This window comes from Erigeron canadensis, chromosome 8 (genome assembly GCF_010389155.1).
Source record: "Erigeron canadensis isolate Cc75 chromosome 8, C_canadensis_v1, whole genome shotgun sequence".
NCBI lineage: Eukaryota > Viridiplantae > Streptophyta > Magnoliopsida > Asterales > Asteraceae > Erigeron > Erigeron canadensis.
Window position 1 is genome coordinate 41269565 of NC_057768.1, and position 27294 is coordinate 41296858.

Below are 27294 nucleotides of genomic sequence, written 5' to 3' on the forward strand. Positions count from 1 at the left end.
GTAATAGAAGGCATAATGGTAAGTGATTGATACACTTTAAAGAAGTTCAAGAGTAACCACGGATAGCGATTCAACCAAAATCGGGAATCAAATATGTCAACCGAAGTTTTAAGATTTTCCATGTTTATACAAAAGAAGTCACCAGTAATCTCATACGGAATATAAGTTTTTGTATGTTTATCAAATAATATTCCGTACTACAAATGAAGATACTACATTTTTAATCTAGAAACTTTAAGCATAGAAAACATCAGTGCAATAAAAATGTCATAATGGTACACAGGTCCTTCGAAAAGAAAAGAAAAAAGATACTACGAGTAGATTGAATCTCAGTTACTTGGCCATGGTAGCTGCAACTACAAATATCCTACTTGGTCACAATGTTGAACAATAGATAACAGAAACGTCATCAATTTATCCAGGTTAAAATTGGTTACACAACATAGTTTAGTTACCATCATTGCACTTTCAAAATACTCGAATAATACTAGAAACATGATACCCTCTCTATCTAGAATGGCAATCTATCTTAATCCGATTCTCATCAAGCAAGTGCCCAATGACAATAACACAAGGGGTAGAACAAATGAACACAAAAGTCCTAGAAATCTAATACCTAATTTAAAATCCAAATCGATAAGGTATATAGAACAAACATGTCCGCATTGCATCATAAACATTACTAACAGACCTTTGCCCAACAGTATGAACAAGACCCGACCCTCCTATACTTGAGCCTTCTCCTGTAAAAACCGCAACAGCTTGATCAACCATAATCCAATTTCTGTTCATAAACTTTAAGCAAGAAAAGGCAACTTCACCGATGAACATGGCGTCTCTGGAAACAAGATGTGTAGAGTAAGCAGATCAAAAGGCGAAAAACTTGAGATCGTTGAATGCTTCAACCATTCACGGAAAATAACCCAGAATCACATAGTTATATGCATGAAAAGAGAGTACAACTATTTACATCCCAAACACTATAAATACAGGAAAATAAAGGTCAAATCATAAACTTATGCCTCAAGTTTATAGAAGCAGCATCTGTGACGGATTGAACATATATCTTTTAGATACAACTCGCCTCATCCTATCAGGAAAAGTTGGTCAATAGCAGAAACTCTATTAAGACTGCTTAGACTCAACTATGTCGCCAAAAAAAACATACAGCCACAGTCATATGGCAATAATGGAAAACCCACGTAGGGCAATTATAAAAAAAAGATCATTTTCCACGATCGCAAAATTAATCTTGAAACATCTTTTTTCACTCCAATTCTCAAACCTGCAAATGGTGCCATCATATGTTTCAAGGGTATAACAGCCACTGTTTGCATCCATTGAGATAAGAGTGCACAAAGATGCTCCAAGAGCAAAGTTTGTGATAATGGAAAACCCTACCTTTTGAAGATGATTTCCTGATAATGATGTTATTCTTAATTCTTGATATATCTATTTTGGGTCTCAAAACTTGCTTAAGTTTAGATATTTAAAAAATGATCTCAATATTATGAATAGTCCAAATTTGCATTTTTCTACTTTTGTTTGTGAGCAACTGGTTTGTGCGTGTAGAAGCAAAGATCTTGAGTGCTTCCAAAGCATTAAAACATGAAATAAATAACTTTAACCTTAAATCTTTTCATAAAGTTACTTTTTTTGCTAATGAAAGCATGCAAGATCCGTACTATTCATTCATTTATGTCATAACTAATACATAGATAAACACGAACAAACTTATTCCACAAACGAACAACAATACAAAAAATTTTGCTTATATGCTCATCCAAAAATTAAATGATTAAACATGAGCAGTCATCGACTCATCGGTCATGTCAGTCGGATTGTTTACAGTCCTAATGCCAAGCAACTATTATCAACATTTTCTAAATTGTTAAAACCGTTTTGTTTGCAAAACCATCATGCTTCATTGGCATGTCTGACAAAAAGTAAAATGATTAGTCTGCATTATCCATCATATTTATGTTACAAAATTAAGGCTCACAACCCTCAGAAAACTGCTAGATCAGAATCATTTTTTCCCCAGTAGTCAGGTATCAAGGCTCAACACACCCATATAGTAGCAGAGCTATTAAACTTTCCATCCATAGGTTACACATGTGCTATCTATTTAATTAATGAGAAAAAAAAAAGAATTCTTTCAACCAAAGTGAAATACAAATATTCCAGGTAGTAATCCACGGGGAAATGAAACCAACTTCAAGAAGCACTTGATGGGGTTAAATATAACATCTTAACTTAAGCTTTCACTATTATAACTTTATAAGTAGTCCTAAACCGCAGCAGAAGAAAGTTATACCAAATGATATCAGAAAAAGCAGTCTAAAATCTAGCAAGTGAATGGAAAATGGACAACCAGTTCAACTCCATCAATGAAAGCTAATACATTACTGATAGCTTATACTATACAAACATTCATTCTTTTTTTTTTTGGCCTCTTGCGAGCTTGGGTGATCTCACTCGCTTTGCAAGCCAACTAATATCAAAGCAACTCGCTTTGCAAGCCTGGAGTCATAGCGGGTGAACCTCTGTGGCCAATAGGGGTTTATGCCAAGGATAGGTGACCTCTACATTGAGAGGCACAAGTCTTTGCCAATGGACAATAACAAAATGATTTGTTTTCATACGACAGTGTCTATCCAAAGACTGTTCATATCAGATACTTGTTGAATCATTTTAGGTTTGTAATATTATCATAATATTTTGTAAGTGATGATTTACGCTAAGCCTATTATTTGTTCAATGAGTAACGAGTTTTGTGGTTCAGATTTTTCTCCTTCCAGTTGTTGTTTAGTGCATCTAGACTTAGAGCTATCTCAACCATGACTAAACTTGTATAGAAAAACTTTAAGAAAGAACAAGTTATTCAAACCAAAAGCCAACACTTTTTGTATAAAATAACTCCTAATTACAAAACATAGATGTTTTTATAACTACAATATTAGTAATTAGCAAGGCAAAGAATGTCTCATAAGCATACAAGAATAATGGCAATCAAACTCCAAACATTTGCAGTCACTATTCACTAATTGAATTTCCAAAACAAGAAATGCAGCTAAAGTACTAAAACAAAAAGAGAACCGAAACACGTACATTATTTTCCAGCCCAGACACCAATCTTCAAAACTGTCTGCCAGCAGCATCACCGACAAACGGCAACTTAGGAGTCCGTCCCAAAACCGACAATCCAAAACTATAAAGAAAACAAATCAACACAAACACAAAAATAACATTATGACTCATCATCACAATCTTTCCACTGATTCCATGAGGACCCGGGTTCAAAATCCGCTGAACCAGCATAGGTAAAACCAACAAAACATCAAGAACAACAGCTTGCATAGCATTAAACCGAGCGTAACGGCTAACATTTGTGTTTCGAACAACACCAATGTAAAGTACGAGGAAAGCGAGGTAACTTGCGTACGGAACAGAGCGATAAAATGAAAGTAATGGGAGCAGTGGTTCGAGAAGGAGGCCCAGAGTGTTGGGGTATTTGGCAAAGAGGTAACGGCCGTATTGAAGGCCGTTGAAGAAGGGAAAAAAGTACGCTGCGGCGGAGATTAGTCGGTCGGTTACTGGGGTGGTGGTGTTGGAGGATGAGATGATGGTGGTGGGGCGACGGGGTTTGGTGGTAGTTAGGGAAATTGGGGTTGGTCGGAAGTGAGGTAAGAAGGTGGTAGTGGGTCGGAGTGGTTGGTAGGATAAGGTGGGACGCGGTGGTGGAGAGAGGGATAGACGGAGGAGAGGTATGGCGGCCATCGGTGGTGATGGTGAGAAATGATGACTGATGGGTTTTTAGGTAAGAATAGATAAACACTGTTAAAAGGGGTTTACAGAAACAAGAAAAGGGAATGAGAAGATGACAAAATGAAGCCTATCAAAAATTAAATTACAATAATGTCCTTTTATTATATCTATATACTTCTATACCCCCTTAGAGGGGTGGGAGTGGTTTCCCCAACTCCAAAGTCTCCCAAATATTCACATCATCATCTTTCAATAAAAACTCTCCACCTCAAACTTTCCCAATTCACCCCAAATCATCCTAAAATGGTGGCGCCACTCACCCCAACCCCAATTTCCACATCATCTTTTTTATTTCCATTTATTTTTACTTAACAAAATCACAAATTATATTAAAATTAAAAACATACCCTTATATTATATTAAAACAAAGAAACATTACATAATACTTAAAAAAAAATAAACATTACATAATACTTAAAAACAATAAACATTAAATAATACTTAAAAAAAACATTACATAATACTAAAAAAAAAAACTAATCATCGAGATACGCCAAATCTTGAGCCCATACGTGCTCCGTAAGATCATATCGAAGGCGATGGTGAACTTCTTCATCAATCAACTCCGCATACACACTTTCATCGAACACCGGTTGCACTGGCGGGTCCATTATATGGACCGATGAGATTGCTCTCCCGTCCCTCTTAATGATCATGTTGTGTAAGATAATACATGTATGAACATACTTTCCAATTTTGTCTTTCGTTAGAGGTCGAAGAGGTCGTTGAAGAATTTTCCATTTACCTTTGAGGACACCAAAAGCTCGCTCGACATCTTTTCTGGCCGCCTCTTGCAATTTCTTGAATCTTTTTTCCTTAGGGTCGTTTGGATACGGGTATGCTTTAACAAGTGTTGACCACTTGTTGTAGATCCCATCACTAAGATAGTAGCCACGTTTATAATCTCTGCCATTCACGTGGAATGAAGAATCCAGAGCCGTTCCGTTACGCGTTGTGACATACAAATCGGATTGGTTCAACACGTTGATGTCGTTGTTCGACCCCGGGACACCGAAAAAAGCATGCCAAATCCACAAATCTTGTGACGCGGTGATTTCAAGCATAATAGTTAGACCGTTGTGGTCACCCCTCGTGTATTGCCCTCTCAAACGTCTAGGACATGCCGACCACTCGACATGTGTGCAATCGATGCTACCAATCATCCCAGGCATATGATGTCGAAGCTCGTGGGCCTCGAAGATGCGTGCAATGTTGTGTGACGTCGGCCTGCGTAGGTACTCTCGGCTATACAACCGAATGATGGCGTCACAAAAATAATCAAGGGTCTCTCGTGCAGTTCTGGCTGCCATGCACAATTACTCGTCATACTCGTCTGGTGCATTACCCGTCGCGAGTTGCCTAACGGCGGATGTGCATTTCTGTATCGCCGTAAAACTTTTTCTTCCTCTTGCATCGTAACGTTCTTGGAAATACGGGAAGTTTGCTTCAATGTCGCGCACGATATCTAAAAACATGGTCTTGTCAATTCGAAACTTCTTTCGAAAGTAATCGTCTTCGTATTTTGGTTGTTGAACGAACCAATCGTTCAAAAGAGTATCAAGACCAATTTCCCGACGCCGGTCCGTATACCGTCGAGTTTGAGGAGCACTAGAAGTTGCCGTATCTTCAAGAAAGTGTAACGCGTTAACAAAGAATTCCATAGAGCTATCGTTTGACTCGTCGGGAGAGTCGCTCGAATTATCCAAAATACCGGAAGCCATATTTTTTGGTGTTGGGTGTAAGAAATTAGTGATGAAAAGGTTGGGGTGTTTGAATTTTATAAAAATGTAGTGAAAATGAGAGTAGTTGTGTGTTGTTTTGGGGAAAAAAGAGTGTATATATAGAGAGAAAGAGGTAAATGAAAAAAAAAAAGAAAAAAAGAAAAAGGCAACGGCTAGTAACCCCGCTCCCCTCGCCACGTGTCCAGCCACCAATGGTCCATTTCCTGCGCGCGACCCCACCTCCGATTTCTCTCTCCTCGGGCTCTCTTCCCTGTTTTCGCCCATAAGTTCCCCACCCCGACCCCCTGGCGGCGGTGTTCCCACGCGGGGCCGGGGTTCACTGCACCTCACACCACATCCACTCCCACCCCCCTTATAATACAAACTAAGTATTCTACTTTTAAAATCTGTTATTTTCTTAAAACATTTATAACATACATATTTTATCTATTAAATTATTTTCATTAACTCCTTAAATCACATGAATATTTTTACATCAATTATCTATCTTACTCGTCACTGACACATCGCCGCCTACACTCCCGCATTGCACGGGTATTCTTCTAGTAAAGGAATAATTAAATTGTTCACTATCGTCTTTCGCCAGTTACATAGGTCTAAATCATATATTTCGATAACTTAAATAATAATACTTTTTTGATGCAATTCGTTTTTATTAAAACTATATTTTAAACTGGTGTCAAATACACGAATTTTATAACATTATCAATATAAAAATTAAAATATGAAATAAAAAAAAATACTTATACTTTAAAATGTAAAAATATACTTAAAAAATAAAATTGAGATATTCAAATGTAAATATTGAATGCTAAACCAAGGCTGGATGGTGTAGTGGAGTTTCTTTTATACAAACTCTTTCAAAAAAAATAATATCTTAATCTTGATTACACAATTGACCTAGTTCTCATTGATATCTTGCAAAAAAAGTAATTTTGTTTTCATTAGCTATGGTTCTTGTAACACCCAACATTTAAGAATAAGGATTTCCAAAAACTTTTGCCTAACGGCGTTAAAAGAAGCGGAATTAACTTTAAAAGTCCAAACCAGTAAAATCTGTTTGGTTTATTCATTGAATGGTGTTACTAGCCATATCATCAAAATAAGTCTAAATGGAAATCCATCGGTTGCCCAACATTAAACAACCGAGTACATTATCAATACAAGTCATTAATATTTAAACATAAAGCAAATGTCTAAAGCGAGCAGCCACTATGGGTAATCTATAGCTAGCTTCAAGATCATCTACCCATGCCTCACATCTTCACACATCTACCTGCTCACTATTGTTGGACCTGAGGGCACAACACATTTTAAAAGAGCAAGTGTTAGCTAACGAATTAGCTAAGTAAGATAACACATGGTTTATAAAACGTTTGTCCATTTAAAACATTATATAAAAGTCATATTAAGTCGTTAAGGCACATATCATCAACATATCATCTCACATACATATCATAGCATCAACATCTTTCATATTAGGATGGGTCATCCTAAATGTGCCTAGTCATCTTTTGCATCATCACATATCACATTTGAACATCTTTATAATTGTGACAAAAGTCACGCATCTCATATAACATATGCATCTCGTTAAGTGTGACATAAGTCGCACCCGACTAGATGAACCACCATTCAGTAGTACATCAATGTCGTTAAGGAATGGCAAGCCAATCCAGGAGTAATCCGTATGTTCAATGACAATGGGGTTGGTAAGACCTCCCGTATTACTCTTCACGTTGTACCATGTTGCAAGGAGCCACCCAAGCAACCACATCAACGCACTTAACCGGGCTAGGGCAAGTACGGGTTAAGCTTAACACTTTCACATCAAATTTACGAGCTCGATTTCACATCACATATAGTTTAGGTGTTTACACAACCTAAACAACCATCACATATACATCTTTTACGTTTGGGCCCTTAAACGTGCACGTGTCATGGCAATTTAATAAGTCTAGTGAACTAGATGAACAAGCCATGTAATCATGCACATTTCACATATCATCATCATACATCACATTTCATAGCGTTTCATTTCATATCATCACATCGCATACATTGTTACATCACGTACACCGTCATATATCATTGCATATCGTATATCATTACAACATTGCATAACATTTATCATCTTAGATCGTACATCATTTCATATCATATCATCTATTAAGCATACATAACATCTCATAGCAATACGTATCATTGGGGTAGCATTTCAGGCTTTTATATGCATCTACATAGCCCATATTACCTCCCGTATAATCCCGAATACCCATAAGCAAACAAGATACCATTTGGGATATTATTATATGAAAACCATCTTTTGTTGAACCCTCAGTATGTCAAAGTAGTGTATCTTACCTCGTAGAAGCACACAACAAATGATAACGTAAGTTACCGATCTTTGCAAGTATTCCCGACTACCTATAATCATTAAACGACATAATGAGCTAATAAATACCCACTCACTTATGGTCATGACTCACGTCTAAATACCTATAAACATGACTCATGACAATGCTTGATGCATCGGACCTTCGATTAATACTTTAAAGCTTACATAATTCGACGAAACTCGGGATACACTCACTAAATTAACCTTTCTGGAAACTTGACATTACAATCATCTTTCAAAAACATTTCCATTAGAAAGTAGACTCTCTCACGATTCCGTGGATATCTTATTTGTCAAAAACGGAGTTACGGTTCAAAAGTTATGGCCATTTGAAAATTCCGTCGCTATTGCGTCGCAACTACCAAGTTGCGTCGCAGCTATGTGTCACTGGTTTCCAGTTGCGCCGCAGCTTAGTAGCTGCGCCGCAGCTAGTCCCGGTTCTGCACAAAACTCATTGTTTAACCTCCAAAACTTAACCAAACACACCCCAAACAACCCCAAACCTTATGAACGACTTTTGTACCTCAAAATTCACCATTTTAAGACGATAATGATGCAATGAAATCATTGATTAATCCTTACTTGATTTGCATCACATAATTAAACGTTTTAGGTTACCGAATCGATCAAAACACACGTTTTTGACATCAATTGATCTTCTAATAACCTAGACCAGTTATGGATCTGATTATATGATTGAAATGACATAAAATCAATGTTATTATACCTTGAATACCTGGAGATTACAAAGAGGATACAAAAACTTGATCAAAACACTCTCGAATCAACCAAACGAAGATGAAATCGAACAAGGAATTGATTATGGCAATGGGGAATGGTTAGGGCTCAAAGAGAAAAGGATATTAGAAGCTAAAGACCTGCTCTTTGACCCTAATCCCGTTTTTGACTTTCACCCTATGTCAAAACTCGTCCCTAAGCTTCCAAACGTCACATTATTAGCCCTAAACACCTATATGAACTATATACAACTCAATAAACACTTTGAACACCTCTAAAGGCATATAACTACATCTTGAACACATTACTACGTCAATCAATAAGACATTCAAGTCTCACACGCATAACACATTAACTACATATAAGCTCTAAATTTAACATGGACGTAACGGACACGTTACGTTGACTTAACGACTCAAGTCAACCGTTAAATAAAAAGTTTGGGATGTTACAGTTCTTAAAAACAATAAAAGTAGCAGTTGGTTCGTGTGTTTTCAATGATTTGATGTGTTGCGATTTTATTTGTAGGGTTCTATTTACATAAGAAGAATCTATATATCCTAAATATAGTTTTGATTTCAATTACTAATAACAACAACAATTATTCTAATTACAATCCAATTACAAATACTAATAACAATAACATTACAATTAGTTTGATTACAATTACATAAGATATTGCGAGTTTGTACCTTCTTCTGTATGATTTTTTGGTGTGCTTGTGTATTTATGCATATATACGAAATGAGATTAGTTTTAATCCATATGTTGTAACATCGCTAACTTGTAGCTATATTTTCATACTAGATAGACATTATGCGATAAAATATTAATTCTATTTAAGTGGGGTGAAAGTATAAATTTGTGAAATGTAAATTAATTATTTTTAAATTGGGTGAAAATATATATTGGTGATGGAAAAACTAAAAAGTGTAAATTAATTATTTTAAAATTAGGTTAAAGTGTAAATTGGTGTTGGAAAATCAAAAAGTGTAAATTAATTATTTTATTGTTTAAGATTTATCTATATATTTAATCACTATCTACAAATCTATATATATTAAAAACAAAGTTACGGAAATGCGTGTAAAGAATAGTAACGGACCGTTTTTTTCTTTGGGTCCATTTTTATTTTCTTAGTGGGCCGCTTTATTTTCTTTTGGACCCATCTTATATTTTTAATTTTGGGCTTGACAAATTATGTTTTGATATTCTAAATTACTATCAATTTGTTTACAAAAGATCACTTATTTTAATTGCATATTTAACATTTTTAAAATTATCTCATCTTAGTACAAGTGAACTATTACATAGTATATATACACATAACAGTAGGGTGTATGTTTTGGATATATACACCTAACCATCTCCGAAAAATTTGATTGCTATAACTGCCCGTTTTTTTTTCTTTGGGCCCATTTTTATTTTCTTAGTGGGCCGCTTTATTTTCTTTTGGACCCATCTTATATTTTTAATTTTAGGCTTGACAAATTATGTTTTGATATTCTAAATTACTTTCAATTTGTTTACAAAAGATCACTTATTTTAATTGCATATTATTATTTTTTAAGTTTTTAACATTTTTAAAATTATCTCATCTTAGTACAAATGAACTATTACATAGTATATATACACATAACAGTAGGGTGTATGTTTTGGATATATACACCTAACCATCTCCGAAAAATTTGATTGCTATACTTATTAGTTTCAATGTTATTTCGGTTGATGTTTTATTATTATGGATTATTTTTTTTTAGCTTTTTATTTTCAATGATTTAAGAAATTAGCTTTAATTATGTTTTTATTAATAATTTGTTATTTTATTTTAAATATTCTACTTTCATACTTATTATCTTTTAGAATTTATATAATATATTAATCTGTTATAAAATTATATCGTCGATTTTTTCTAATTTATAATTGCTTACCTATTAAAAAACCAATATCAATTCAGGTTTTGAACTAAATAATGTTTCTAAAAGCATGTAATAATTTTTACATAGTACGAATCACAATAAATATAATGTCTCCCGGGGCATCGCGCGGATAACGTATCTTGTTTGGACTATATTATAAAAACTCTAAAATATAATATATATTAAACAATTGTTTTATAGAAAAGTTTGTTTATTTGTATTTACCTTTATATGCCATTAATGAAAGTTGTTGACATATTCTGTTAATTAAGTCGAGCTCAAAATTACTGAATTAAAAATGACAAATAAATATTTATCTTTTTACGCATATTGAATCAAAAACCTTTTTAAAACTTGTTCAAAATTTGTATACATCATGATTAGTTCATGAATCAAATAGGCCCCTCCAAGTGGCTCCAAATATCTCATTCAAGTTCAGCCAATGCATCCAGCATCAGTCCATTCAGCTTATCCAGCATCAACCCATCTACCTCATCCAACATCAGACCATCCAACCCATCTAGCATCAGCCTATTAGCTCCAGCCCATTCAGCATCAACCCGTCCACAAACAGCCCATCCGCCTCATCCAACATCAGGCCATCCAGCCCATCCAGCCCATCTGCCCATCCAAGCCACCCAACATCACCCCATCTAGCTCATCAAGCCCATTTATTTCATCCAACCCATATAACATCAATCCATCTATTTCATCCAACCTGTCTAACATCAGCCCACCCACCATTAGCCCATCCAACCCATCTAGCATCAGATCCATCCCATCCAAGGTCTGCCCATCCAGCATCTACACATCCCATCTAAGGTCTGTCTATCCAACATTTACCCATTTACTCAATGATTATTGGAAACTTTAAATAATATTGTCTTTTACATGAAGAATAGTTATACTCCATCAATTTGAGTGATAAATCATCACGTATAAGAAACTTAACCAAGACCGATGTTAAGAAATGTTTTTTAAGAAAAAAACATTTTAAGTAATTAAATATCTTTTTATACTAAAAAAATTAATTAAAATATAAAATATAGTTTAAATCAAAAAAGTTTAAACATTCTTTTTTGTTTTATTATTAAGTATAACAAGACATAAATATGATAAATGGAATTACCTCTTAGTTATGGGTTAATAAGTTTGTTTCATTTATATGACATAAAAAAATTAATATATTTTCTTTTGAGAGATGGAAAAACTTTATATTTGATACCTTATATATGGATTTAAAAAATAATATCTTAGTCACTACTTACTTTTTTTACTGTAAAAAATATTATATTTTCCAAGCAAATGGTACATGACACCTTTATAAAAAAAATATATTTTTGAGCCACTAAACATTAAAAGATAGAAAATTAAAAGTGATAAATCGTAATTTAATTGGCTCCATGACTCCCGCGTTGGAGCCAAATCCAGAAACCGACACGGTATTTCCCGCTCTAACATAAGCCCCACACGCATTCCATTCAGAAACCCCAAATTCATTCGTAAACCCTAAAAATAGATACACACACAGTGTACGTATATATGAAATTCATCATTATCGTATATATATAATCAAACCATGTGTATTTTCTATATATCATTGTCTATTCAATGATCAATAATTGGCGTTCTATAATTTCAATGTTACTCTGCATCATATATACTCCGTCCAGTTAGGGTTTCGGAAGGCGATCAAAGGAATTAGGGTTTTGTAATTGGATCACATCGCCCAACATTCTATTTTCAAACCAGGTTCTTGTGTTTTCATATCTTTTTTATTTCTCTCTCTCTCTCTGTGTATATATATATACACGGGGAAAATGATCCGTACGACAGACTATACCTAAGCACAGGGACTGCCACATTAAAAAAAGTTATAGATTAAACCTTTGAATTTGATAAACATACATAACGCCCCTGAATTTTACATAAACCCCCCCTGAGATAGGTACTGCATGCTTTACCTAACATTTCCCTGCCTTGCTTTTGTATGTTTGGATTATTCAGTTTTTTGGTTCCTCTAGTACTACTGGGTTATGCTTTACTGTGCTTTTCTTTTCGCAGTGGCAAGTTTCGGCTGATTGTTTTGTCAATAAATATTAAAAGGCTTAAAGTTTGAGAATTTGAACCAGTTTCTCATTCAGATGATTCTTGGTTTATTTCTGGTCTTTTCTTTGCATGAGTCTTGTTGGAGTCATGGGTCAAGTTTTGTTTGTTTTTTTCTTTACATGATGACCAGGCGATGTTCTTGTTCCCTCATCGCAGGCTCCCCTGTTTGTCAATATGGTAAGTATCTAAATCATGACCTTCTGTCATTTCTTTACTTACTTTAAATATTGGTGGCAGTATGGATATACTTTCATGACTAGTGTTGTGTTTTGCCGAATGCACAGTACTTTGATAATGTACACCTTATCTGTCCGATGCACATTTTTTGGGGGCTTAGTAAATTAGTCAGGATTTACTAGTTCTGATATATTCTCTCGCCCAGGCTGTGGTGAGGCTCGGTTAGTTGTTTTGTTGATTGTCTCTAAAAGGCTTTCAAGTTTGAGTATTTAAACTTGTTTCTCAGCCTGCATCATCTTTCTCTGCTCATTCTGTGTGTCATGTTATTACTCAGTGCTATGTAAATCAGGAGGAGCGAGTAGTGTACTCTATGTTCACTTAATGTTTGCAGAACCAGATGAAGTAACAGACTGGCTGATACACTGCACCGCTCCCCAACTCTTCTCTTTTGTTGGCTCTTCATCTTCCAGTGTGTCATTTCTTGAATGCTTCTGTGGATTCTGATCTTTAATCTGTGTGGCGGTTAGTAACTCTGTAACTGCACTCTATCTTGTATGATTCTATGGTTCTCTCATCATTTTTTTGTGCTTCGGCTGTTGCAGTGGTTAAGTTATGTTTAGTTTTATTGTTGACAGATTTTAAGGGTCTGTCAGCTTGATCCGGTACAAATTGTTTTCATGTTTTGAGCATCACCATCTTCACCACTGCTTGTTTTTTTTCTTTTTTTGATGAATTATTTTTGGAGCCTTGAGTTGAGTTTCGTTGTTTTTTCTGTTCTTTTCTGACACAGGCTCTCCTTTGGTCAGATCTCCTTTTTATGGATTCTCTTGGCATTTAGTTCTTTACATCCTTCCTAACTGAATGGTTGTATCTTGTCTCCTCCATTTTATTGTCTGCCTTAGTTGCTTGCTGCTGATTAGTATTCTTTTGGGAACTTCTATAATATCAATCATTACATTATGTTAGTGGGGTAAAGAATTGTGGTAATTCTCTGTAGGTTAGTCGAAGCATACATTGGTTTGACTTCCATTTTGACTAGAAAGGATCTATGCAATATATATAGCGGACCCATCAGGTTGCAAGCTTTATTGGTTCGTGGGTATGTTCTAATTATGATCAGACAGTGTTACCTAAGGTTAAACAGAATCCAGTTTCAGCTTGTATCTTCTAACTGTGTTGATAATTTCATACTGTATTAATTTAAATTCATTCTGCAAGCTATGCGTTATGGTGGATTTATTATGCTTTATATCTGGTTATGTATCCAGCAGACCAGTTACTCACATCTAATAGCTGCTGCAGAGCCTGCAGTCCAATAAAAAGTTGTCATCATCTTCTTCCTTCCCTATGTTGTAGTAAGTTTCAACTCTTGTTAATATCTACTGAATTTTTTAGTAGATTGCATGGACACATTGAAACGTGTAAGTTGCATACTTGCAGACCCAAATTTCTGGTTCTTAAAATGAGATCAAAACGATCTATTATGTTTTTTATTTATGCATTTAGATGTTCCCAGTCTTTGTACAGTATTGTGTTATGTATTAAATATCAAAGGAGGCTTGGTATCACATGTTAGTACGGTTATATGCTTTTTGAATGTGATGAAAATCTGTGATTTTATGAGAGGGACTGAATTTTTGGTGTTATTGAGATTCAATTTCACTTGTTTTCAACTTTATGTGTGTTTATTTCAGTTTCTCGCTACGTTTTTGCACTACCAAAATGACCACAAGAAATTGTAAGGCGTTGCAGTGATCTGTGTAGACACAATTTCAATGAAAGGCGTGTCATAGCGACGTTCAAGGATGTGATTGGGTGTACATTTTAGCTGATCCAAGATTTGACCAACGTTTGTGCCTAATTGACAACAGAAAATAGCAAATTTTTGGAAGTATCTGACTACCAGATCCTGTATGTATTCCAGAATGACATAAATATTTATATACACACACGACACTGTGTTTTAGCCTACCCAGTGTTGTATGAAAGCCATTTGCTATGACAGATTATCGGCCAATAAGTTTTTGAAGATATGACTAGATTTCATTATGAGGTTGGTTCATAACACCGATTCCAGGTTATTCTCTCCGCATTATACATCAGTTGGCTGGCTCATAACTGTGCAAGGAATTCTTGGTAACTAGTTCTAACTTCTGCTGCTGGTAGCTTCATACTTTTTAAAATACTGGTTATTGTAAAACTAAGAGCTTACCTAAAACGTCCGCCCGGTCATCCTTCCGAATCATCATAATGCGATGAAATCGAGGGATGATAAGAGGATACCCTGATCGATTTAGGGAGACTGGTACAGGCAACAATTCGGGTGGCTTCTCCGTAAGCCATAGGAAGGGATGAAGAACACTGTTTTAGATACAGTGATGTGAATCAAAATCCCGGACTTCCTTACTAGTCTGACCACCTGTTTTGAGTTCAGTTGTAGCGGAGAGGCAGGGTTGAGGTTTTGCGGGATCAAGGATCTTATAGGCGGCTAACATCATCTCTGATGGTGTCAAAGTATGGATTTTGATTAATGGTTTCTCTTGGAAAGAAGTCCTTTGCTGGTGAATATGTGCCTTATTATTGGAACCAAAATGTTGTTGAAAGGGCATTTCTTTCCTGCCAGCCTTTCATTTCCTTGGACTAGAATCCGAAGATATTTGGTCATTTCTTGTGTGCTCACAGGTTCTGCTGGTAGTTATGAGACGAATGGATGGTCATAGTTACATAGCAACTTTTGATGGTATTTGATATCTTTTCATCATTGACCAAGGTTATGATTGTCAGGTTCAAGTTTTTCTATGACTGGTTTCAGATGGTTATTCTGGTGTCTTTCAGAATTCATATGCTGAATAACCTCTTACATTATTTTGTAGTTTTATGATCATGACCAGGTTGATGCCTTGCTTCACAACCTAATCCTATATGGTTCTTAAAAATCTAGTGTCATTTCTATTTACCATGATCTGTTGCAGGCTTATAAATTATATGCCAGTTAGTAACGCTTACACTGCCTTGTATGATTATGTGTTCGTTTTAGTTATAATGGTTGTTTGTGCTTATGTTGCTGCAGTGAATATGTTGGGTTTAGTTTTTTTGCTGATAGAGTCTAAGTGTTTCACTGCTTGAATTTGAACAAACTGCTTTTCAGTTTGAGCAATATCATCTTCACCACTGCTTGTTGGTCGGTTCTAAACAGTGTTATATTTTATTGACTTAAGAAATAATAACAATTACAAAGAGAATACATAAGCCTTGCTTAGCTTGAAGAGTAAGCTATGTTAATGCTAATGGCCAGGCGCCCAGGTTCTAATATAACTTAATATGGCTTATTATTTTGACTACATATTCTAAAACTGGTCATTTCTATAATATGACTTCTGTCGAGGTTATTGGTCAAGTTATGTCTTTTCCCTTTTCTTCTGAGGTTCTAGTAAAGCAAATTGTGACTGGCTTGTCCTTGTTTTGTCATGACAGGCTCCCCTCTACATTAGTATGGTTATTACTTAGCACAAAAACCATGACCTCCTGTCCATTCCTATTTTTTGCCACATGCTCATCTTTTTTATAATTTGTGTAGTCTATAGAGGCGGGATAGCAGTTATTGGTGCTCCTCCAGAATAGTGGTCAAAGTATCGGTCCTGCTATTATCAGCGACGAAATAGGTCAAAGTATCGGTCTTAAGGGTGGTGCTATAGCGGTTTTCCAGGGTTTTTTTGGCTGAAACTTAAGCACAACATAATGAACACAAATTTTGCAATATTTAAGCCTTGGTTGATGTTACTTGGAAAAATTACGCTATATACTTGGTTTCTCTTTTGTTTTTTTCTACCTTTTGTTCATTATTTTTGGTTACAATTAAGAGTGGTTAGGTCGATTATGTGTGATTTTTGGTTATGTTGTTTGTTACAAGACAAATGGAAATCGGTTCATAGTTACACAGCAGCTGGATGGTCATCTCTGATATCTCGCTGTCATCAATCAAGGCCTTCATGATGCCAGGTTCAGTATTTTGTATTTTTGGGTTTTTGGAAATGCTTGATAGGCTTTTGCTCGTTTGTTTGCCGTGTTTCACCCTATTAGGTGCTTCTCAAAGTATGAGGCGTCAAGTCTTGCTTGTTCAACCAGATAAAAGTACATAGTAGTGTCCTCTCCTGTAGCTATTGAATCTCTGGTAGGTCGTTTGTATTTACCTTGATCTTTTGCCTTCTTCTGTATGTTTGGCTCTTTCAATTTTGCGGCTCTTTTAGTACTGGGTTATGGTTTACCCTGTTTTTGTTGTTGCAGTAGCTAGTTTCGCCGGATGGTTTTGTCGATATCTTCTAAAAGGGCTTACAACTTTGAGAATTTGAGTCAGTTTCTCCAGCAGATGTTTCATGGTTTTATTCCTGGTCTTTTTCTTGCACGGGTCTTGTTGGAGTCATGGCCAAGTTTTGTTTATTCTTTTTTTTCCAATGATGACCAGGGGTGTTCTTTTTTCTTCATCGTGTATATCAAGATCTTAGGTATCTAAACCATGACCTTCTGTCAGTTCTTTTTTACTTCATTGTGATACTGGTGGCTGTGTGAATATAATTTCATGATCAGTATCTGTCTTTTGTGGAATGCATTAGATGGTGTAACACTTATCTGTCGGATGCGCAATTTTTGGTAGCCTAGTCAGGATTTTCTAGTTCTTTTTTATATCTGCCCAGGCTGTAGCAAGCTTTCCTTGATATAGCTGGCTTCTCTAGTTTTATATTTATATCAATATGGGTTTCTTGTAGGGCTTAATTGCATATACAGTTATACATGAGACCTATCTCAGAGAGTTACAGGCTTAATAGCTGATTACGTATGTTTTGGTAGAATGGACTACTTATCTGCTGATTCTTTCATTATTTTGGCTTGCAATCCAGAGAGGTTAGTATAATTCATTTATGTGTGTTTTTTTGGCTCTATTGTTTTTTATGAAACGTATGGACAATGATTTATAGTTACATATTAACTGTATGGTAATACTTGATATCTTGTTATCATGAACCCTGGAATTTAAGAATTAAGATATCAGGTTCAATATCTTGTATTTCAGGGTTCTTTGGTTATTTTGGTGTCTTAATTATTCCAATGCCTGAGTGTGTTAGTGCTTCCCTATCTTTTGTGGTTTGATGCCTGTTTGTTTTCTGAGTGTCACATTATCACTGAGTGCTTTTCACTTTAGGAGGCGTATAGTGTGCTTTACGTTCATGTCCTGTACAATCAAGAAAAGTACAGCATAGTGTCCTCTTCTAAAATTCTTGATTCTCCCGTGTTCCTTTTACTTAGCTTGAGTACTTGAATGATTGTGTGTTCAGATCTTTTTTTCCATGGTTCTTTTACCAAGGGTTGTGTATTTGTGCTTTTGCTGTAGCAGTGGTGAGGTTTGGTTAGTTGTTTTGTTGATAGTTTTTGAAAGGCTTACAATTTTGCGAATTTGAATGTGTTTCTCAGTCTGCATCATTTCTCTCTGTTCATATTCTGTGTGTCACGTTATTACTGAGAGCTATACAAATCAGGAGGCGTGAGTAGTGTGCTCCATGTTCACTTCATGTTTGTCGCTTCCCAACTCTGTTCTTTTGATGGTTCTTCATCTTCCAGTGTGTCCTTTCTATTTCTCTTGAATGCTTCTGTGAATTCAGAGTTTAATTTTGTATGGTGGTAGTAACTGCACACTAGCTTGTATGATTCCGTGGTTCTTTTGTCGTAGTATTTTTGTTGTGCTTTTGCTGTTGCAGTGGTAAAGTTATGTTATTTGTTCCTTGACATATGTTAAGGACTTAAGGGGCCTGTCATCTTGATTTAGAACAAATTGTTTTCCAGTTTGAGTATCAATATCTTCACTAAGTGCATGATGACTAGATTTCCATGTTATGACTGTTATTGGTTCGTTGGTATGTTCTAGTTTTAAGCAAACTGTGGTACCCAAGGCTAAACAGATTCCAGGTTCTGCTTGAATCTTCTACCCCGTGTTGATTTTGATTCAAATTCAAATTGCAAGCTCTTGGTTATGGTGGAGTTTTTCTCCTATATATCGATTTAGTATTCAGCAGACCAGTTACTCATATCTAATAGCTGCTGCAGAGCCTGCACTCTGCAGTACATTAAAAGGTTTTTGAGGTCATCAACTTTTTCCTTCCCTAAGTTGTAGTAAGTTTTAACTCTTGCTAAGATCTACTGAATTTTTCAGCAGACTGCGTGGACACCTAGAAACGTGCAAGCTGCATACTTGCAGACCCAAATTTATGTTTCTTAAGATGACATTAAAACGATTTATTATGTTTATTTGTTACTATATATAGATGTTCCCAATCTTTGTACAATGTTGTGTTTTTTCCTAGATATCTACAGGAAGCTTGGTATTACATATTATTAAGGTTATATGCTTGTTGAATGTGATGAAACTCTGTGATTTTATAATCCAAAGTCACTTTTTGGATTTAATGTCACTTTTTTTCTACTTCATTTTGGATTACAAAATTTACAATCCAAAGTCTTTTGATCATTTTTTGTGTGCTCAGTAAGGGACGAATGGATGGTCATAGGTACATAGTAGCTGGATAGTTATATTTGATATCTTGTCTTATCGACCAAGGTTATGATGTCAGGTTGAATTTTTTTTATGACGGTTTTTTTATGGTTATTCTAGTGTCTTTCAAAATTTATAAGCTGGGTAACTTCTTACTTAATTGTGTGGTTTTATGATCATGACCAGGTTGATATCTTGCTTCACTACCCAATTTTTTAAGGTTCTTATCTGATGTTATATCTATATACTTTGATTTCTTGCAGGCTTATAATTTTAATGCCGGTTATTACACTGCCTTGTATGATTTTGTGTCTGTATCAGTTTTTTGTGGTTGCTTGTGCTTATGTTGCTGCAGTGGTGATGTTGGATCAAGTTTTTTGCTGAGCTTGAATTTGTACAAACTGTTCTTCAGTTCGAGCGACATCATCTTCATCACTGCTGGTTGGTTTTGGTTTTCTGGTTGTAAACAGAGTTGGGGGACTATAGATAATGAGACGATTATATTGTATTGCCTTAAGAAATAATAACAATTGCAAAGAGAATATATAATCCCAGGCCCTGGTATGTGATTTCTGTTTCAGTCGGTCTTTGTTTCTTATGTGATTTCTGTTGCAGTCAGTGGTCAAGTTATGCTTTTTTCTTTTTCTTTTCTGAGATCTTAGTGGGCACATGGTGACTACTGACCAGGTTAGTACATAAACCATGACCTGATTATTCCTATATTTTTGCCACCTGCTCATTTTGATATTAATGTTACCCTCATTTGTTGGATATGCCTTGCTTGGTGGTTTATATATATGACGTGATTTCTTGCGTTTTTTTCCACATGCTCATTTTTGTATGTTACATTCAAAACTCAATTGTCTGATAACTTTTTGCCATCTTTTGTAGTTGTATGGTCATGGTCTGTTTACTGGATCTCACGTTACTACTGAACACCTCTTTTAATTCTCTGGTATGTCATTCTGTTTACCTTGATCTATTGCGTGCTTCCGTTAGTTCAGATCTTTTAATTTGTACAACAGTCGGTAACTGTCACATTATCTTGAATGATTTCACTTTTGGTTATGGTTTTGTATGCTTTTCTGTATGAATGGTGCGTGTAGGTAGTTGTTTCTTAATGACCTACAAGCTTGAATCTGGGCAAACGTATATCAGCTTGAGCGTTGTCATATTAAATCATTGTACTTGAATTATCTGTTCTTTGCAAGTATATAATGTTCAAGTGGATATGCTGCTCTATAGTAATAGTAGTAGAGGCTGTAAGCTCTTACCGTGACCTGCTTGCCCTTGGATGGTCACTTTTGTTCTTTGCAAGGTGTTATTGAACCTGCATATTCTATATGATCACCAGTCCTTGTTAGGCTTAAGCCTCATTTGCCCATAGTCAAGCTTGTAAGCCATTAAGAAACAACTACCAAAAGGTGGCCGGAGTAGTACAATGGTAGTTGATGGTGGCCAGATTTGCAATGCAGTGGCAGTAGTTGTATTGTGCTATCCAAAAGGTGGTGACCAATTAAAGAAGTGTACTTGTTGATCATAAGTTTTTATCAATCGGATGGTTGGATTGTGCAGACAATTGAGTCATTTTTGGTATTTCAGTATAGTATGATGTTTAAACTACAACATTTCATCAGACTGTTACATGAAGACCGAAAACCAGCTGATATAGAGCAATCTGTGCCCAATCAAGATATATCAATTTGGACAAGACGAAATCAAGAGCGTTACCCTTTGGATTTTTTGTTCTTGGTTCTTTTGGTTCCTATAATTCTAGTTCTAGCATCATGACCCAAGTATCATAAAATTCTTCTGTACCTTAATGATATGTCAAATTTATTACAAAATACCAGATGTAGGGTATGTGGAGATAAGATGTCTAATTTATTACGGAGTAAATCTAAATATTTCCATTTCAATATACATAGAGAATTTGAGGCAAGTCAACCAACTTGATAGGCTTCTTTATTTCCATGTTGCCCAGATGGCATTTGGGATCTAACGCAACGACCATTTGTTTGGTACAATTAAGGAACGTATTTAACTTGTTTATCGTCAAATTTTGATTGAAAATAAAGTTAGTGAGAATTGGTCTAATGCCGATTTCTTACTTTGCGACGACTAAAACATGTTACGCAGACGTTATAAGCTTGACTTATAGAATGAGGTGATTTATTTTGTATGTCTTGTTATGATACAAGAGTCGAAGTCAAGTAGCTTGTAGCTGGTTCATGTTGTGCTGTCTATTTGTTGAGCTGATAAACACGAATACGAGATAGATCCAAAAAGTTGGCTGAAAATAAAAGGGATAAATCACAAATGGGTTATGTTTTACATCTGGGTTATATCTAACAGTTCCCTGTTCATTATATTTTTACTTGCTTTTTATCACTTGTGTCTGTATTGCAGGTTGGGTTTGTGGTGATCGAATAAAAGAATGTAACGAATAGTAACGATTAATTATGTATATCTAACCATATTTACGTTCCAATGAGAATAAAAATATGAAAGCCAAAACCAAATGTGTATATTGTATCCAAAATTAGGCCCTAGATTGATAGATCTCCAATCTCTGTTTGGCTTCCAAAACAAGTGGTTCTAGCAAAGGATAATCTTCTTGTTGCATCAAAGGACCTTGTTTCAACGCCCATTGAAGCACAATATGCACGTCTTCTTGAGCTAATGTTTCACTATCAGGTACGTGTAATGCGAGATAGCCAAGGAGTATCAAGCTCGGCAACTGAGCATTTTTTTCCCCAAAATAAGTTAGTTGAATCAAGTGTTTAGGCGCTCCAGCCTCTATTATAGCCTTGCAATGGTCCACATGCAAGTAATTATCCGTGCACGCGAATTTGATCAACGCAACGGCTGCCTCTTCTGACACATCAGTCTCCCTCTCATCAAGTAGCCTCACTAAAGGAGGAATGATCCTTGTTTCAGTGGCCCGAAAGGTTCGGGCCAAGTTTCCAATTGATTGGATACTTGGAATAAGAAGATCAGACTCTCCTTTGTTAACTATTTTAAGCAACTTGTCCACAACCTCGCGTGAGGTTGGGGACGTTGGCTTAAAGGCCGAACGTCTTAGCTCAGAATAACGTTCGGCCACTGCCGTTATTTCCATTAGCGCCCTAGCCGAATTGTATTTTACTTCATCTTCTCCCTTTTCCAAGAGTACTGCGAAACATAAAAGTGCTCTAGATTCCGTTATGGTTTTACAGATTGCAAAATTATCACAACAAAGGCGAAAAAGTGCTTGTGCTGCCATCGCTTTCATTTCACTTTTTGTAGCCGGATCTTCGAATTCCCTCCCTTTAATGCTTGCCCCGGGCAATGCAACACGTCTTCTACTCCTTTCTCGTCGTTGTTGGGGTGGTTGGCTCGGAGATTTCATGGTCACTACACTATGTATATCCCCTGCATCTAAACCACCAGGACGCGCCACATGACATTGATCATCATCATCTTGCTTGTGTTTATGATGATCATGATCCGAATTGGCCATAACAACAGCATGAATCGACGCCATTTTGTTTTTGCTAACAATCGCGTACTTACTATGTTCTTCAATCGTCTCATACGCTAAATGACTCACGAGTAACCTAATCGTGTTGTTTTTCAAAAACTGATCTTGACATTGCTTATTTGCCTTAGCTAACTGCGCCACCGCCCACGCCACCACAATTTGCACCTTCATATGCCCTTCTTTTAATATTTTCGCGAAAACAGGACAAGCCCCTGCATTCACTATCTGCTCCACGCTCGCCTCGTCAAGCCCAAGCAAACCTATCGCTCTAACCGCGCTTTCTTGACCTTCCATTCTTCCCTCTTTCGCTAGTTTTAAAAGCGGTGGCACCCCACCTTCCTCAATAATCAACTTTCCATACCTATCATTATCTCGAGCCAACGATACAAGTGATCCGGCTGCATCCGCCCTATCCTCAAGCGTCCCACAACAAAGTATCGCGATTTGTTCCCATACCAAACACAATATTGGCTCATTAGCCGCAATTGGGGGTAATCCAACATACTCATCATCACGTTCATTTGCAGGAGTGGACACACGTAGAAGCCACGACACGTCCCCAATCGAATTCTCAATCAAATTCGATTGTTTCTTAACCGCGCCTTTTGGGATAAACGTATAGATCCGGCTGAAACCATTAGCCCGACATTTGATCACAAGGATAAGCGCTTTATCTAAAACCTGTTCAGTATCATCAATAATTCGACGAGTGGGCCGCTCATAAAGATCATTACTGGCCCGAGCGGCTTGCCTAAGCAACCCAACGAGTTTTTCGGTTCTTTCTTTGATTTCAGCACATTCTTGTCTATATGAACGAGCAAATTCAGTCTCTTTAATAATCTGGTCAGCCAATTGAATAGGTCTGGCTAAGATCTGTTTCACAATGTCCGCCATTGCCACCCGCAGACCACCCGGGTGGGTCGGGTATCAAATTTTGATCTTTCTTGAAAATAAAGATATGGGTACGTCTTAAAATGTTGTTACAACGAATCTTTGATTATAAAGCTAGAGACTTTTGGGGTGTAATGTAAAGGGTGCGTGTATATGTATATTTTTCAAGAAATGACCATGCATGAAAAAAGGTGGCGACGGCGGCTCACGGCGGTAAAGATGGCCGGAAAAGAGAGGGAGATGTTTGCAGAGGATCAAAGTTAAATACAAATTATGATAATTACTACTTGTTGAGAATTTTTTCTTCATTTTAATTTAATTAAATAATGTGTGTGTATTAATGTGTCATTTTTTGATTTTGAATGAACCATAAAAGACGGTTACAAACAACATGTTTGTAGGGATTGCAATGGTTGGTAAATAAACCAAATCCGGAGGTGAAAGTGTCTCATTGGACTTGTGGTCGAACCAGCAATTAAAACCTTGATTTAAGTTTTATGGTTTTAATTAATGGGCTTTAAATATTACTTTGACTGATTGTTTGACATAAACTTTTGTTTTTTTATTACTGTTATATCATAGAGTATATTAAGACTATCTCCAATGAGGATGTTTTTGGGCGTCCTTGAGTGTCCTTAGGTGTCATTGGATATCCTTTGCGGTTGAAGCTTGTCTGAAACTAAAGATTTTTTGATGCATGCCCTTACCCAAGGGCATGCCCTTAGGTGCCCTTACTTATATAATTTTTTTTTTTTAGTGGAGTTAAAGGATATGTAAGGATATCTAAGGATATTTGTATGGTTAGAGATAAAATTATAGGATTTTAAGGATTTATAAGGATGTGTAAGAATTTGTAATGATATAATATGGCGACTCAAGGACACCTAAGGACGTTCTTAGCATTGGAGATAGCCTAAAGACAGTATATATTAAGGACAGTCTATATGTAACAGGTTACAGGTGTACCAAAGCTATATATAGCCAATTTCTGTCTAACTGCAATGACCTTGTAAAGTTATGACTTATGACCAAATCACCAAAATATGTATGGAATAAAAAGCATTTTTTTTGTCTGTTTATCACAGATTTGGCCTTCATATTATCTTCTTTTTTTTAACAGTAAAAAAAATACTCGCAGTTTGTTTTTAAATTAGTACTTTAACTATAATGCATACCATCAGGCAGTCAAGCTACTGACTAATAGAGGTATTTACAACATTCGGTTACACCGGAATAGTTACATTGGCACAAGTTCATTTATCAAAGTTGCAATAAGCTTCTGTTTAGAAAAGAGAAAGTCAACAAAAGGCTAGATATGTTAATTCCTTTAAAAGGTATTAATTAAATTTATAATTAACTAAAGATAGCGTCGTTGTTAGTTTATAATATATCACATGACTTGGTAGTTGGTACAACCTTTTTAACCGAAGACAATTGTCACGGGACCATATATAAACCATATATTAACAAACCGGTTTTCACAATCAATTTAAATAACCTTCACAGATATAGAAATAATCTTTTTTACACACAAAAGTGAAATGAATACAAACCAGAACAAAATAGGTATTTAGATAAAAACATATACAAGCACTGACAATATATGCACAAATGAAATATTGCATGATGCATGATTTGATCCTTTTTAACGTAAGACGGAGTAAAAAATTAACCTTTCCCTTCAATCCTTGCCCAAGTAAGACCAACACAAGCATCAACAAATCCTCATTAATAAAATCAGTCGAAAATACTTGTAACCGATCCGCAATATTTCTCGAGAAACATTGCGTTATGAACAACCTTGCATACCCATGAATCCGGTTTGTAACCGGTTTCACACACAAAACCGGGTTATCAGCTTGTGGCGTCACCGTATTCTCCACCCTATAAAAGTATTTTCGCGAAGTCACAGGTTGTTGTTGGCTCAAATACTTCAAATTACTCTCGAATTTCGTATGGGGCAAATCGGTATCAATCCAGTTATCTTTCAAGTAACCCGAACTCCAAAACGGGCTGCCCGCTTTTGGTTGGGCGGATTTTTGAGGCTTCCAAACGCATAATATCCGTTTGGGTAAAATCTCCGCAACGGTTTTTTGGAATACTTGATCATCCTGATGGATCAAGTATTCCCCTAGTTGTTCCTCCAAGTACTTTTCGAATTCGGGTGGATCATTATGCCCGAATTCAGTACGTATCTCAAGAATAATTATTTCAGATTCAGTTTCTGAAATAAACTTTTTTACGTCATTAATAACCACGTCAATACTATACGTGGTTAAAATTCCATGACACACTTTTCGGTTCTCGTTTACTCGAATATCGAGTAAACGGGCACCGAGTACAAGTTGTCGATAAATAGAACAAGATTGACATTGGGCAAATGGTCTAGAAACCATCCTGATCCCAATCTTATTGGTTCCGGAATCATGGGTTCCGGGCCAAACAATCTTGTTTAGGTGAAGTTTTTCCGGGCCCAGGCCAGAAATCCAGTTTTTACGATCGTTAGGGTGGTGATCACAACCTGGATAGTTGCAGCCGGAGCTCTCTTCGAGTTCTTGCAATGTTTTCTTCTCGTCGGAAATCTTTTTCCGGCGTTCCATCTGTTTAGACCATTGAGCGCCCATTTTTTTGTTTTTCTGGCTGTGTTTTTTTCTTCTTTAAAGATAAGCAAGGACCATGATTGGTTATGTGGATTTTATATCAAATATATATATCAATCCCATCTTTTTATTTATTTTTATTAGGAGTATATTTTTATAATATGTCTTTTCGTTGATCTATTGATTGAAAAAAGCATCATGTTAGTTAGACTTGTACATTTTGTTAGTAAAATATACTGTATGTCTCATTAAACGCCCATAGATTTATTTTTTTTTATGAATTCTTTCTGTTTTGTTTTTCATAGTAATCAATAATTATGCTGAATATCTTTAACGCAAGTCCTTTGGGTAGGGTTAAAAATTTGCGACGATATATACAAACAATTGACGTTGTAAATAATGCAAAATAACATGTGCGATTTGGCTTGTTTTGATTAGCATTGCATGACCTGTAGATATATATGGTTGTGTTTGATGATCGTGTTTTTGGCTATCATTATAACGTGGAGGACGAACACGAGATACTTATATTCTATATACTAATCTTAATACCCGTACGAGGTACGGTAGCTATATAAATTTTATCATAAAGAAATACAAATATGCCTTATATATGATTCGCAAATATGACATAAATTGTGGTTAATGTAAACCCATGATCGAGACTAAGTTATACTAATAAACAGTAATGAGTAATGATAAATATAATATATGTTTAGTTAAAGATTTGAATTTAACTTAAATTTTTACAATCACATCAAAATCAGAACTTGTAAACATAGTGGATAATGTCAAATAATCTTGTAATTTTGGATCGTAAACTCAAAA

General features: G+C 35.8%; 5 protein-coding genes and 2 long non-coding RNA genes across 7 annotated transcripts; 2 read left to right on the plus strand and 5 right to left on the minus strand.

Annotated features, from left to right (window-relative positions):
• Positions 1-395: 395 nt before the first annotated feature.
• On the minus strand, positions 396-3864 carry LOC122578236 (protein TIC 20-II, chloroplastic). The gene is made up of 2 exons (XM_043750145.1): positions 3112-3864; positions 396-838 (listed from the first exon to the last, which is right to left on the minus strand). The coding sequence occupies exon 1, from the start codon at positions 3778-3780 to the stop codon at positions 3139-3141; it is 642 nt and encodes a 213-aa protein (XP_043606080.1). The 5' UTR covers positions 3781-3864; the 3' UTR covers positions 396-838; positions 3112-3138.
• Positions 3865-4304: 440 nt separating this feature from the next.
• LOC122610853 (protein ALP1-like) lies at positions 4305-5138 on the minus strand. The gene has a single exon (XM_043783809.1). It carries the CDS (start codon positions 5136-5138, stop codon positions 4305-4307), a length of 834 nt encoding a protein of 277 aa, XP_043639744.1.
• Positions 5139-5144: 6 nt separating this feature from the next.
• LOC122610854 lies at positions 5145-5549 on the minus strand. Its single transcript, XM_043783810.1, has one exon. It carries the CDS (start codon positions 5547-5549, stop codon positions 5145-5147), a length of 405 nt encoding a protein of 134 aa, XP_043639745.1.
• Positions 5550-12303: 6754 nt separating this feature from the next.
• LOC122580451 lies at positions 12304-14616 on the plus strand. The gene is made up of 3 exons (XR_006320795.1): positions 12304-12377; positions 14214-14266; positions 14606-14616. It is a non-coding gene; the product is annotated as an uncharacterized LOC122580451 (long non-coding RNA).
• A 4573-nt stretch (positions 14617-19189) lies between these two features.
• Positions 19190-21299, plus strand: LOC122579839. The gene is made up of 2 exons (XR_006320706.1): positions 19190-20139; positions 20344-21299. It is a non-coding gene; the product is annotated as an uncharacterized LOC122579839 (long non-coding RNA).
• A 690-nt stretch (positions 21300-21989) lies between these two features.
• LOC122580345 lies at positions 21990-24005 on the minus strand. Its single transcript, XM_043752617.1, has one exon. The coding sequence runs from the start codon at positions 23867-23869 to the stop codon at positions 21995-21997; it is 1875 nt and encodes a 624-aa protein (XP_043608552.1). The 5' UTR covers positions 23870-24005; the 3' UTR covers positions 21990-21994.
• A 1336-nt stretch (positions 24006-25341) lies between these two features.
• LOC122578523 lies at positions 25342-26571 on the minus strand. The gene is given in 2 exon segments (XM_043750497.1): positions 25342-25590; positions 25593-26571. Coding segments are annotated over 2 exon segments (954 nt in total). The 5' UTR covers positions 26491-26571; the 3' UTR covers positions 25342-25534.
• Between the last annotated feature and the right edge of the window lie 723 nt (positions 26572-27294).